This window comes from Oreochromis aureus, linkage group 7 (assembly GCF_013358895.1).
Source record: "Oreochromis aureus strain Israel breed Guangdong linkage group 7, ZZ_aureus, whole genome shotgun sequence".
NCBI lineage: Eukaryota > Metazoa > Chordata > Actinopteri > Cichliformes > Cichlidae > Oreochromis > Oreochromis aureus.
The window spans coordinates 57,014,340-57,029,908 of NC_052948.1; the positions used below are offsets into that span (position 1 = coordinate 57,014,340).

At 41.0% G+C, this 15,569-nt stretch overlaps 1 protein-coding gene across 1 annotated transcript in view; it reads right to left on the reverse strand.

Moving 5' to 3' along the window:
• The window catches only part of LOC116329322 (DNA repair protein XRCC4-like), a 38,416-nt gene that overhangs the window by 4,395 nt on the left and 18,452 nt on the right, over positions 1-15,569 (reverse strand). The window contains exons 4-7 of the mRNA XM_031751331.2: positions 15,230-15,396; positions 14,419-14,550; positions 14,037-14,176; positions 8,020-8,161 (exon numbers count right to left, since the gene is read on the reverse strand). Coding sequence (XP_031607191.1) covers positions 8,020-8,161; positions 14,037-14,176; positions 14,419-14,550; positions 15,230-15,396 — 581 coding nt within the window. The remainder of the gene's footprint in view (positions 1-8,019; positions 8,162-14,036; positions 14,177-14,418; positions 14,551-15,229; positions 15,397-15,569) is intronic.

Below are 15,569 nucleotides of genomic sequence, written 5' to 3' on the forward strand. Positions count from 1 at the left end.
AGTCCTGCTGGAAAATGAAGTCAGCATTTCCATAAAGCTTGTCTACGGAAGGAAGCATGAAGTGCTCCAAAATGTCCTGGTAGACGGCTGCGGTGACTCTGGACTTAATAAAGCACGGTAGACCGTCACCGGCAGATGACATGGCTCCCCAAATCAACACAGACTGTGGAAACTTCACACTGGACTTCAAGCATCTTGGATTGTGTGCCTCTCCATTCTTCCTCCAGACTCTGGGAACTTGGTTTCCATATGAGATGCAAAATTTGCTCTCATCAGAAAAGAGGACTTTAGACCACTGAGCAACAGACCAGATCTTTTTTACCTTTAACCCAGGTAAGATGCTTCTGATGTTTGTTGTTCAGCTGCGGCTTGACAAGAGGAATATGACATTTGAAGCCCATGTCTAGGATCCATCTGTGTGCGGTGGCTCTTAATGCACTAACTCAGTCCACTCCTTGTGAAGGTCCCTCACACTTTTGAATGTCCTTTTCCTGACAATCCTCTCAAGGCTGCGGTCATCCCTGTTGCTTGTGCACCTTTTTCTTCCACACCTTTCCCTTCCACATAACTTTCTATTAATGTGCTTTGATACCGCACTTTAGGAACATCCAACCTCTTCTGCAATTACCTTTTTCAAGCTTTCACTCCTTATGAAGGCTGTAAATGACGGTTTTCTGCACAACTGTCAGGTCAGCAATCCTCCCCATGATTGTGATTCCCACTGAACCAGACTAAGAGGCACACACATATCTATCTATCTATCGATCTGTCGATCGATAGATAGATATGAAAAGGAAAAAAAAAAAACAACAAAAAAACCCCACTCAGCACGCCCCTGCGGTCGGTTTATCCTTCAAGCTCGGGTCCTCTACCACAGGCCTGGGAGCTTGAGGGTCCTGCGCAGTATCTTAGCTGTTCCCAGGACTGCGCTCTTCTGAACAGAGATCTCCGCTGTTGTTCTCGGGATCTGCTGGAGCCACTCGCCTAGCGCTCCGATTACCACGGGGACCACCGTTACCTTCACCCTCCACATCCTCTCGAGCTCTTCTCTGAGCCCTTGGTATTTCTCCAGCTTCTCGTGTTCCTTCTTTCTGATGTTGCTGCCATGATTAGTGCCTCCATGCTGTCTTTCAGTCCAGCTTTGTCCAGCCACTGGTAGGATTTCTGGATATCAGCCACCTCTTCTATCTGCCGGTGGTACATACCGTGCAGGGGCCTGTCCTTCCATGATGGTTCCTCGTCTCCCTCCTCTTTCATGGGTTTCTGCTGCCTGAGGGATTCACTGAGCACTCGGTCAGTTGGGGCCATCTTCTCAACATATTCTTGGATGTTCGTTGTCTCATCCTGGACTGTGGTGCTGACACTCACCAGTACCCGGCCCCCTTCCTTCCGCTTAGCGTACAGCCTCAGGGTGCTGGACTTGGGATGAAACCCTCCATGCATGGTAAGGAGCTTTCTTGTCTTGATGTCAGTGGCTTCTATCTCCTCCTTTGACCAACTTATTATACCAGCTGGGTACCTGATCACGGGCAGGGCGTAGGTGTTGATAGCCCGGATCTTGTTCTTACCGTTCAGCTGACTCCTCAGGACTTGCCTGACCCTCTACAGGTACTTGGTGGTTGCAGCTTTCCTAGCTGCCTCTTCATGGTCCCCATGCGCCTACGGGATCCCCAGGTACTTGTAACTGTCCTCTATGTCTGCAATGTTGCCTTCTGGTAGCTCGATCCCCTCAGTTCTGACTACCTTCCCTCTCTTTGTTATCATCCGACTACATTTCTCTAGCCCGAATGACATCCCGATGTCATTGCTGTATATCCTGGTAGTGTGGATCAGTGAATCGATGTCTCGTTCACTCTTGGCATACAGCTTGATGTCATCCATGTACAGGAGGTGGCTGACAACTGCTCCGTTCCGTAGTCGGTATCCGTAGCCAGTCTTGTTAATGATCTCACTGAGGGGGTTCAGGCCTATGCAGAACAGCAGTGGGGACAGAGCATCTCCTTGCAAGGAGTCACTTGATGGTGACTTGTGCTATGGGCTTGGAGTTGGCCTCTAGTGTTGTACGCCACATCCCCATTGAGTTCCTGATGAAGGCTCTTAGGGTCCTGTTGATCTTGTACAATTCTAGGCATTCCAGTATCCAGCTGTGGGGCACTGAGTCATAGGCCTTCTTGTAATCAATCCAGGCAGTGCACAGGTTGGTCAGCCTGGTCTTGCAGTCTCGGCTGACTGTCCTGTCTACCAGTAGCTGGTGTTTTGTGCCTCTGGTATTCTTGTCAATCCCTTTCTGTGCCCCGCTCATGTATTGACCCATGTGCCTGTTCATCTTAGCCGATATGATGCCTGACAGGAGCTTCCATGTAGTACTGAGGCAGGTTATTGGTCGGTAGTTGGATGGGACCAGTCCCTTCTTGGGGTCCTTGGGGATCAGGACCGTCCGACCTTCGGTTAGCCATTCCGGGTGTCTCTCGTCAACTAGCAGCTGGTTCATTTGTGCTGCCAGACGCTCGTGGAGTGCAGTCAGCTTCTTCAGCCAGTAGGCGTGAACCATGTCGGGGCCTGGTGCTGTCCAATTCTTCATACTAGAGGCCCTTGCTTGGATGTCTGCCACTGTGATGGTTACTGTTCAGGAAGTTTGCTGTGGTCTGCTCTTAGATTCACAAGCCACTGAGCATTGATGTTATGGGCTGCATCCTTCTCCCATATGCTCTTCCAATATTGCTCCGTCTCCAGCCTTGGTGGTGCTGTTCTCTTATTGTTCCCTTGCCACTGAGAGTACACCTTTGGTGGTTCTGTGGAGAACAGCTGGTTTATTCTCCTGCCTTCTATCTCTCTGGTGTACCTCCTCAAACGGCTGGCCAAGGCTGTGAGTCTTTGCTTGGCAGTTTCCAAGGCCTCAGGTATGGACAGCTTGCTGTATTTTTTATGCACCTTCTTTGTCGCACCTTTCTGCAACTCCGTTAGTTGGCTAACCTCCCTCCGTGCTACTTTGATATTGCCCTCTAGCCTCCTTCTCCATGGAGGGTACTGCTCCTTGTGGCTGTTCAACTTATAGCCAGTCATCTCACTGATCACTGCTGCCGTATTGTAGATCAGCTTGTTAGTCTCGGTAAGCGTGGCTGTAGGTATCATCCGTAGTGCTGCATTAACATCATCTAGCAGACCTTCTGAGGGTACTTCACGTAATCTTGGTAACCGCCACGGGGATCCAGGTTTCAAGCTTGGCCATGATCCTATCTTTCAGGTCAGTTCCTCTCGCACTCAACGATCCTTCTCCTATCGCACTTGGGGCTTTGTACCCAATCTCGGGTGGGGTGATGATATCTCCCCTGACCTGACCTGATATACATATATATCTATACATATATATATACACATAGATATATATACATATATGTGTATCTCTCTCTCTCTCTCTCTCTCTCTCTCTCTCTCTCTCTCTCTCTCTCTCTCTCTCTCTCTCTCTCTCTCTCTCTCTCTCTCTCTATATATATATATATATATATATATATATATATATATATATATATATATATATATATATACACACACACACACACACACACACACACACACACACACACATATATACACATACATATACATATATATATATATATATATATGGACTGTGTTCAGTGGACAAAGGATGTATAAACTCTGTGTTGATCCCAGTATAAATCAAAATGAAAACACTTGTGAGACCCTCACAGTGCCATGGCTTGTAGTGATTATCTGTGATGGCTTGGAGCGATATTTGATCGTTTACAGAACCAGTCCATGTGTGAAAGGGAGGAAGGATTTCACTGTAACTTTCTTTTAGTTTCCTTTCATGGGAAAACAGTCCTCTGCGTACACAAACAATTATATCCTAACCACATGTTCAAAGATCAGGAGAGGGAGATGGGGTAGTAAACTTAAAATCTCTCTTTATTTTCAGAGGAACTGAGAAATCCTTTTTTGTTTCATCAAACAAAGAGTTCTGGGTTAGAAATATGTGTATTACTGAAGTAAAAATGAGAATTTGGGAAATGGTTAGTTTAGTGTAGGAATGCATATTGACTGCAAAGAGCAGAACAGCTGCTAGCCTGCAGTACTGTGCAAAACTCACTTCTTCACAGTTTGTATCCAAGGAGTCAGACTTTCTTGTATTTTTGTGCTCAAGTGCTCTTGAGCAACAGTTCTCCAGCTTCCTGTAGGTCTTTAAAATTGTTCCTTTTGGCATTGCCTGCTTTATCACACATTTTCAGTCCTTGTACCTGACCAATTTCACATGAATAGTTTCTCTGTTAAGCCACTGAACTCTAATCTATATATCATTCAAGTATAAAAAAAACGGCCCTAACTCAATAGATGAGCCAGTGTTGTGGCTGCACATAGACAATTTAGCAAAATTAAACTGTATCTTTATTAGAAGCCTGTTGAAAAAATCATTTATTCCAAATTCTTTAGTTGACTCTATAAACAATGCCAAAGAGAACACAGTGCAACAGGCATCTAAAATAGTATCATCAACTCAAAGATTTGATTCTCAAAGATTTGATTCTCAGAGATTTGTTAAATACAAAATTGACTGTTTTTATACACCTGCTTGGTGCTGCTGTAGTCACAGTCAGGTTAAGTGACACAAAAAGGAATTTCCCAAAATGCTGAGCACTCTTTTACATTGCCAGCCATGCTTCTGTTTATGTGGCTCTCTTGTGGCTGTTTCACTATGTTAACTTTTCCTCATCCTGGTCTTCATCTTCTCTGTGGAGGTAACGGTGGTTAATAGTCACCACCAGGAGAAGGGCCTCTTTTCCTGCTGTGTGTGCCAGCTCAGAGGGGGGGCAGTTTTAGCAGCTATCGCGCCACTGCAGTGATCAAACATCCAGCAGCTACAACTGTACATTAGCTCACTGCTGCTTCTTGTTAGAGAAGGCAGAGCTGGTAATGGGCAACAGTACCAAATCCTGACAGCAGCTTTAAATGGATGGCAACACTTATCTGCATGTGGCACGGTTTACAGTCACTGGCAATCTGAGAAACTTGGACACAGTATATTTTACTCTGTTGGAAGGGACTGTTACAGAAACAATGTCAGATTGAGACATGCTTTTAAGAATATTTTCTAAACAGACACCTCCAAAAGAAGCTGGCAAATGGACAAAACAGGAACAAGAGCAATGGTATTGTGAGGTTTTGGATGTGCAGCAATGGGGCTTTCAGAGCACTGTGATGGTCTGACTGAGCTTGAAAAGAGAGGCTATAGAAACAACAGCGAGGAGAATAGAAGAGAGTTGCACAATTGTTTCTTTGGCTCCTCACTTCACATGGTAGACCTCCTTTGACAATCCCCCACCCCCATCCTAGCACCCCCACTCCAAACTGTGTTCAAACCAGACAATAATGGCATTCACTGATATCCAAGATATTAAAAGGGTTGATTATGAAAAAAAATATTTTCCACTTATGTAAAAATAAAGCACGTTCTTTTAAAAGTGAACACACGTATCTGAATCCTAATCCAAAATTTGTGTTACAAACATTTATGAAAATCTGCACATTGCATAGACTGTATATAAAAGAAGGATGTGGCTTCCACGCAAAAAAGTGCCTTAAAAATTAAAAGCAAGGCAGTAGGGGGTCTCCTTTAGTTGCCACTACACACTGAGCTTAATAACACAACATAAAGATGATTCCCTACAGTGAATGTTTGATATTTTTTATTAAAGTAACTACCAAAGGGGTAAGATCAGGGGCGGCTCTAGAGAAATTTTCTTAGGGTGGCAAGGAAAACAAATGGGGTGGCAAAATCAAAGCCTTTTTTTCAGAACACATATGCCGGTGGTTACATATGGTTAAAATGATACAAATGCAGTAAGTATACACATTTTTCCTTAACTATAGTCTATAACTTAATTATTTTCTGTAGCCCACATAATTAAACATTTTAGTTACATACGTGCAAATTTTGATTTTATGTACTGTATAGCCTGTATAATAAATAAATATGTAGCCCAATAAGTATGTAATCCAGAAAGCTACACATCATGGGGTGGTTTACAAACACAATTCTAACTTGAGTTTCACACTGTTTTTGTTAGAAAAAAATCAAATTGTTACACAAAATGTCAGAAATTTGCACTGTCATGACCAAAAATTTTCATGATTTGTTGGGTTAACCCTCTGAGGTCCAAAATATATCTGGCTTTTTTTGACTCCTTTTGATTTTACATTTGTATTTCTCCTTTAAATTGTTTCATTTCATTTTTTTGCTTTGCCTTGCTTGGTATCATTCTTTTCAGCACAACTTCATGTGTCTGAATTTACAGTTATTTTTTCATTGACATACTGTAACTCATCTGAAATCACACAAAAGACATAAAACCCAAGTAGTAGTTTTTTTTTAATGTAAAAACCACAGACATGTTTGGTAAATTATTTTTATAACTTGAAATACAAATATAAATTGTTCATTTTGAAAACTTATGCACACATTTTGTAAACATATACAACTATTTATCTAAAAATGCAGCCAATACACCTGGCGTTTTGGGTTTTTTAAATTTTGTACAACCATTTAAAAATACTACTCTAACTAAAATGAGAACAATCAGGTGTCACAATAAGGCAAAATTATTTGTGCCAGTAAAAAAAAATTTGTTTGTTTGCCACAAACCACTCCAACAACGACTACACAACAGACTAACTACATAACTACACAACACAACACTACATACATACTACATAACTACACAACACAACACACTAACTACATCTTGATGCATTCTCAATCATCCAGGTAAGTAAATCTCCAAAGGTTGATTCTGTTCATCTGGATCTCTCTCTGTCGTATTCACTCGCTCGCTCTGTCTCTCTGTGACTCTCCGTCACTCCCAAAACTTGCCCCTCTTCCTAAACAACCAAATCCCACGTGTTGACTTTTTTAAATTGGTCAACATGGTACATTTTTCCACCAATAGGAAATAGGTGGCTATTTTTTTTCTTTACCGTTTTCACGCTGTCCTTAGAAAATGCTTTTTAAAAAATAATAAAAAAACAAACAAACATGACAATAGTATTTAGAAAAAAAGCATTGCCTATATATAATTTCTAATCATAACTCTGGATTTAGTGGCCTGTCTTTAAAATTTAAAAACCGGTGTATACTTTGAAGTCAGAACTTTAAACACCGGCTGAGACTTAGCGTGCCTGCAGCTTGTTGCAGCTTAAAGTCAGCTTATATCAGTCATGTGATTTGGAGGTGCAGCGTGTCCGTGGGCCCCAGAGGGTTAATAACACTCACCTTCATTCCATTTCCAGAGTATAACAACCAACCACCTGTGTGAAATCTGAAATTCCCATGGTGTTGTTCAAAATGTGCTCTGGCACAATCATAGGCATCACTTGCTACTGAAAACTAGAAAAAAAAAAGCCAGTCTGCACTATGGGCTGAACCACTTGTTAATTGTGGAGGGGGGGGGGGTACTATGCAATATATTCAGTTTTAGAATTTATATTCACTGTTAACTGTAGCTACGCTCAAAGTGTTAATGATGTCCTATTTTAATAAAGAACACTGTCATATGCAAAACTAGGGTGGCACTTTAGGTGTAAAGAGATCATTTTAGGGTGACCCATGCCACCCTTCTAGATCTGCCCCTGGGTAAGATTAGGAAGAGAAGGGATGATGGATGTGAAGGAAATGAAAATATGACACAGCAGAAAGGACTGGGACATTGAATGATTGAAAAACAGATCAAGCTCTTTGTGTTCTGCTTTTAGTTCCTCAGCAATAGAGGGAGGTGTGTGTGTGGATTATGACAATCAAGTTCATTGATATAGAATGTGTTATTTCAGGTGGAGCTGTCCCTCCCTGTCACATGTGAACACATTTCAACAGACCTAGATGATGTGTTTGACACTATAAAGGCAGCAATGTTAAGTTGGAGGAGCTACTCTGAATACAAAACAAAGTACTGCAGCACAACCAACAGTGATCGTGATGTGAATGAGGAAGCGCAGAGACACTCATACCTCTTTCTCTGAGATGTCTCTGGGTTTGGTCGCTTTACTGCAGCCTCTGGTGCCCTGAGGTGACGAAAGCGCCGCTTGCGAGACGGGGCCACATCTGTGAGGTCACTCAGGCTTTCATCCAGTGGTCCCGAAGTCGGTGATTCTGAGAAGAGCATGGAGTCAGGAGAGTGAAAAACAGTAGTCAAACAAAATGAGAGCAATCTTACTATAATGATGATAGTCTTTGTACAGTATGGACACCATCTCCTCCTTAACCAGTGGGCCAATCTAAACAAAACATTGCACCAACATTGTCACACATACAGCAACTATTTACATCTATGTGTTTTTAAAAAAGATTCATTATAAACCCCAGTTCTTTGGATTTTTGTATACTGTATATTATGTTCATTTCATTGCCCCCCTGCAAAAGCAATGATACGGTCTCTATTTGTGTTTGTTTTCATTGTGTCACGTTCAGTGGATGTCATCTGTAACTTAATGATTTGAGTCACCACTAAATACAGGATAAAGGATTGGAAGAAGTGCAGCACGGGTGGTTTTTGCTACTAGTCCCATTGGATTAGCCCACTGAAAGGATCTTACACACAACCTTAAATGCGATCACCAACTAATCTAATGTTTAAGTAACACATTTTGAACCTTAGCAGCAGTTTCTACACTACACAAAACAGACCCATGCAGACACACAGCAACACTACAATATTCCCCGAATTCACTTTACCCCTTCACCCCCCCCCCTTCCCTACTAGCCATCTGAGTCATTGTCGTGGCAACAGAAAAAACACAAATGGTGCAAGTTTTGCCTGGTGATGGGAAGGGAAAGCCCAGCAAGGACAACAGCATCCAAAAAGTGTTGATGTATAAAAAAGAAATCTAATCTGGAAGTAAACCATTTCAAAGTGGAAAAATCATGAAAGGCAAAAGTCCCCTAAAAACCTCTTGCAGCGTCTTTATTGCTAACTTATGTTCAGTACTTACACTTACATACTTGGCACACTAATTACATCCATGCCATCTGGGAGTAAAAATCTAGTGGCTGATGAAGGGTAATGTCAATGGTAGAAGCTGCTTATGTAATACTATAGTTACTTAAAAAAAAAAAACCTTAACTTGATTTACTTCACCAAATCTTGTAAAGGAGTTTAAATGATTTGGACCAGAAGGTTTGGCTATGTACAGAAGCAGTGAAATGAATGAGACTTCAACAAAGGTTTGAAAGTCGAAAGGGTGTGGAATCCATCTAATACAATTAAAAAAAAACCCTGACCTGTCAACAACAGTGACACAGGACACACCAAGTTTTCAAATAATTACACTTCAATATTTGGTAGAACATAAAAGTACTGCTTGTAACATTAACCTTGTTTACAATGGAAAATAAAATAGTGAAGTATGTAAAAATCTTCACATTGGTTTAAATGCTTCTTCAGTGTTAATCTCAATAGTTTAAATGTTTACAATTTAAAAAACATTCTGAATAAAAACGTTTTTTCAACAAAATAAAGTATAGCTTTCTACAAAACATTGTAAACTATTTCCACAGTAAATGTTAGACATGTTTTACTTACAGTGAATTCATAAAAACTGCAAATAAACCATGGAAAGATAAAATAATATGCTGACTGATCTCACAAGATGACACCACAGGAGCACGAAATGGCACCACCTCTAAGCCCTGACTTTCTACAACCAAACATTCACAGAGAGAAGCAAAACTAGATAATAGCTTTGAACTTAACGCGTCACATCGTTAGAGTAGTTTGGACCCGGAAGCAGGGTTCATACGTCATCATTTAAAGACCGGATATCCCACCTGCTGTGAATGTTTTAAAGCAGTACAGTTGTTATTATTATCATTTGTCACATCCTGTTTATGACAGTTAAAATAAATGAAGTTCATATAAGAAGTAAAATTGTCTCGTGTAAACTGTATATGGTGTTAAATAGGCCTAGACTACTGTACTTTAATGTTGGTCATAAAGGTGGTATTTTAAGAGCCATATATTTTATGAGTTGGGCAACTCATTGTGAAAAGTTTGAGAACCAATGTACTAGAGGTTTTACATATTCTTTCCAATGCAACTTTTCATTGTCACTCAAAGTACCAAGCATTTGGAGGAGCATCCTACATAACCTCCCAACGGCACTGGCTCTGTAATGATACAGTGCTGTACATATCTTTTTCATGCCATCAATCTTGCATAGTTTGCTTATTGACTTCAATTCAAAATCGGGGCCCTGATCGCTTAAGAGTCTGTCTGGAACACCGTTATGAACAATAAACTTTTCCCAGAGGGCCTTTGCAACAGTGCATGCTCATTGGTTGGGTGTAGGGACAGCCATTGCGAACTTAGTGAAGTGATCAATCATAACTAATACATCTTTTGTGTTAGACTGCTCTTGCTCAATACATAGATAAATTATAAAGAGTAACTCGGGGGGACTACCTGTCTGAATGTTCATAAGAGGGGCTGCCCTCTCACGTCTACACTTCCGGCAGACATCACACTCACACATACTGATCAAGTCCTCTGCTAGCAAACGCTAAGGCCCTCAACCGTACATCCTGAAGTTGGTAAACAGCTGCATCGAGAACAATGGTACTAGCGTCCATGTGGAGGATATATGGGAGTTTGGGGCCTGCAAAACCCAACACTGGGACTGAGATAAGCTTAAAAGTGTCAAGAAACGTTCAAACAGATCATTTGTGAGTCCATCTCTGGCCAAATGGCTCTTTTGGTATACAGACCTTTATTGCTTTGTGGATCTTTTCTTCCCCTTTTTTATTGGTGGGTAACTGGCTGTTAGCTCATTTAATAGCCTTAAAATGTTAGAGTAGTCCTGGATGAATCCCCGGTAATACCCAGCAAAGCCCAAAAAAGATCCTTAGCTCCTTAAAGTTGGTGGAGATGGGCCAAGTTGTGAGGGCTCTGTATCTGTTTCGACTCCACACTCTGATGCTACATGGCTGAAATACTTAACCGAGATATTTAAATATCTCAGCCGGGTGCTAATTTCAAGCCAAACCTTTTCAATTTCAACTGGACTCTCTTCAGGCACTGTTCATCCTCTTCGAGGGATAACGAGAAAATAATGAGATCATCAATAAAGACGAGGACCTCCTTAAGATTCATCAGACCCATACACCGCTCCACGAGCCTTTGAAATGCTTATTAAATTCCCAGAACCCCAAGGGATACACAAAGGCAGTTTTCTGCTTGTCTGACTCCAACATTTCAATCTGATAGTATCCGGACTTGAGATCCAAGACTGAGAACCATTTTGACCCTGCCAGAGCTGAAAATGCTTCCTCTAGATTGGGGAGTGTGTATGCATCTTTATGGTTTAGAGGTTTAGCCTCCTGTAATTGATGCACAAACTACCAGACCCATCCTTTTTCCTGACAACTACGATTGGGGTGGCAAAAGGAGATTCAGATTCTCATATCACTCCAATGTCGAGTAGTTCTTGGAGGTGTTTCCACACTAAGCTTTATGTGGTGGTGTATTTTTTCTGTGTCCAAAATCTAACTCATGCTGTGAAAACAGTTCTGGCATTGAATTAAGCATTTTTGTGACACAATCTTTCCATTCAGCAGACAAGTTACTTCCAAAGTCAAAACTGATCTTTTTAGACTGAGTACGATCTTCTGACCGGTCTGAGGGTTTTGGCACCTTCTCTATTTGTTCTTTATGTAGGACTCGGGTTAAGGCATTAATGTTGGCTAGCACACAGCCTGAAGGGACAACAATGTTGTGATTGGTTTCATTTGTAATACGATTGGCAGTTTACAGGGCTTTTTGGCTGTCAGGTTAACAACACAAGCAGACCACTGGGCAAGGGAAAAGCTGATAACTGTTCAATAATTGCTCACTTCTCATTAATGGAGTCGGGGATATACACTGAGGCTTCAGTTGTCTGCCCTGCTTCCACCACACATTTAAAGTGTTTGCTGAAGTCAGTACATGGATGCACATTACTCTGCATTGCATAACTCCTAACTGAGGTCATGGTTAGTTTCTGGGTAGAAAAACAAAGTCTCTTGATAGTCCAAACACACTTAGCTCCCATGACAACAGCTCCCAATGATGCATTTCAAGTCATGTTTGACAAGTCAAAATGTGGAAATGCCCAACGCTTGCTGGTTTGCCAACTTTAGAGCAATAAATGTGAAGGTGGTGGTGTTTCAGGTCTGCTCACAGTGACATGTCACACTCATCTTAACAGGTGTTTTCCATCAGCTAGCAAAGTAAAAAAAACGGTAAAAGCACTTCTCTGCCAAATGAAGTACAAAAATAAGTAAGTAAGACTCAGATTAAAAGGGCCATGGCTTTATGATTTTTTTTTATATTTAATAATATATGTGCAAGATCTAAAAGTAGATAAACTGAAACCAGTAAAAGAAATTAAACAAAAATTTTCCTGAGAATACATATCAGTGAGGAGAAAAAGTATGCAAACCTCTAGGACAGGGGTGCCCAATCCCAGTCCTCGAGAGCTACTGCCCTACAGCTTTTAGATGCGTCCTTGTTCCAGCACACCTGAATCAAATGAATGGCTCATTATCAGGCCTTTGCCAGACTTGATGGCATGCCGAATTGGTAATCCAACTATATGATTCAGCTGTGTTGGAGTAGGGATGCATCTAAAAGCTGCAGGACAGTAGCTCTCGAGGACTGGGATTGGGCACCCCTGCTCTAGGATTACCAGCAAATTTATAGCAGAAATTAGAGTCAGGCCTTTTAATCAATGGGGTGATCCAGTACAGGTGAGCACCTTGTTTTTAAACAAAATGACTTGAAGAGCGGCATTACCCTCTACTTGAGTGAGGGAGGTCACCAAGGAAGACAAGGTAACTCTGAAGGCCCTGAGGTTCTCTGATATTTAGGGCAGGGCTAGAAGGAGAAAGCACTACTCTCCAAAAAGAACACTGCTGCTCATCTAGAGTTTGCTAAAGATGACATAGATGAGCCACAAGACAATGTTCTGGATGGATGTGGCCAAAATAGCATGATTACTCTAGATAAGTGTTCAGTTTGGAGAAAAGACAATAACAGAATTTGGCATAATTACATCTGTAAAACATTGTGGTGGTGGTGGTATTATGGTTTCTGCCTGTTTAGCTACCACTAAACCAGAAAAGCTTACCATCAATGATATTAAAAGCCAGGAAACTTTCAGTAAATTCGCAAGGAAAATATCATGACATCTATTTATGAACTAAAACAAGTTGGTCATGATAAAAGGAGCACAAGTACCTCCTCAAAGTAATGGTTTAACAAGAATAAAGACAATGTTTGGAGATTCGTTTAAGAGATTAATTAAGAGATTAAGATTAAATTTACTTAGTTATCTTTTTTCTGTGGCAGCTTCTAAGAACAGCTCCTTCTTTTCTTATTGACGTTGTGCCACAAGGTTCTGTTTTGGGTCCTTTACTATTTCTGTTATATCTGCTACACACTTACACACTCTTCAACACACTTTGAGCCCTTTTAAATACATTTCTTATCACTGGTACACAGATGAGATTTAGTTGTACATCTCTTTTAAGCCCCAAGATACTTCTAATCTATCCTGCACAGGCGCATAGACTCTATTAATAGTTATTTGGATGACAATTTTCTCCAACTTAATGAAGAGAAAACAGAAATTCATTTTTTGTATCCCTGACAGATTGATGGCTAAGGTAATGGAAACTCTAAGTCCTCTTACCCCTTGTGCTAAATCTTCAGTCGAGAACATTGGTGTTACTTCAGACTCAGTTTTCACTCTGGGTGTTCAGGTTGAGGGCCTGCTGCCTGTGCATCATACAAGGCTGAGAACTAAAGGAGACAGAGCTTTTGTAACACCGGCCACCAGACTCTCAAAGTCTCTTGAGAACAGTTGATTCTGATCTCTTTTTAAAAGCAGCTAAAAACTCACCAACAATGACTCCCAGTTTGCTTTTTAGTAATTTGTTTTGATGTTTAAATGAAATTTGTATTTTTTTTTTTTCCCACTGTCACCAGTCTTACCCAAACTGGAGGCTGGAGTCGACTGCATCTCCACTGGGTCCTCATCAGTACTGCCTTCATAATCATCCTCTTCAACACCATCATCCTGACCTCCTGTCTGACCTGACTTTACTGAGTCTCTCTTTCGCTGGTCATTACTCCTGTATCAGAAACCATACATTATACATGATTCACTCAGACTGCTTAACATAACTTTTACAACAGAGAAATCAGAGGAATGTTGTAATTAAGGAAAAATACCCTTGACCTGTTTAATAAGCAATTATGGCATATATTTCATTTTTTTAAAATGCTTGCTTTGAAACTCACAGCTAAAAATCTACTTTTTAAACATTTGGAAAAGCTTCAGTGTTTGAGAGTCAATGTGGTATAAGCAGCGAACCTCATTTCCTCCAGGTTTGTGACCTCCTGCTGTAAAATGCGGATCTTTGCTTTCTTCTCATTCAGAACCAGGACAAACCGAGAGTAAAGCTCTGCCTCCAGGGCTTCCTTACCACCAACGTAACGCTTCAGTCTTGAATGCACAGAAACAAAAAGGTTATTTAGCAAACCCAAATATACTAATTGGTCTGTGTTATCTGGCTTCATGGATAGATCAAGTTGGTGAAAATGTATGCCATGCCTTCTGATGATACTGCCTAAGGGAAGCATGTATATTTTAAATAGAATTGGTCCTAGCACGGAACCCTGTGGAACTCTATCGTTAACCTTAGTGTGTGAAGAGGACTTTTAATTCCTAAGGAGATAATTTGTAACCTTTACTAGAGCTGTTTCTGTCCTGTAATGAGTTTTGAAACCTGACTCAGCCTCTTCAAATATAACAATGTTTATGGTGACTCAGGATTTAGAACAGGTAGTCTACTAGTGTAAAAGCTGGCTAGTTGAGAGTAAAAAAAACATAAATTACAGTCCATTTAACATAAACTAAACTAGATGATCATATTAAAAATGCTCACACTTTATGACATTAAACAGAGCCAAGGCTAGAAAAAAAATGTCTGAAACAGAGTGTGCAGTGACAGGAAGACAAAGCAACAGTTTTGGTGTGGACCAAAATATTCCTGTATTTTCTGTGCACTCTGTGCTAGCACAGGATTACATACTCGCACCCTCCACAGTTTGTGTGGTTTGGGTGTAAAGTTGACTTTACTGTGATTTTGTATGCATGTGTGTTCATCCATGCATGTACTTACTCTGCAGTGATGTGTTGCTGTTCTCCTCGAAGTCTCTCGTTCTCCTCCTGTAGTCTCTGGTTGTGGTGCTGCAGGTTATTTCCCCTCTGCAGACTGTAAATCAGTAAATTTCTCACTGCCTCTGCTGGCTCTGGGACGGCCTTCAGCAGAACGCAGCCCAACCTGAACTGGAAGAAAGGAGTGAAAAATCAACCAAACAAACTGACTTTTTTAGTTTTGTGTCTTTGTGACCTAAATATATATTTTTAGAGCTACAACTACTAAGCTGTGGTGTTGTCATGGACCTGTATTACTGACACATGTTCATAACATATATTTATCCAAAATAACTGACAGATGA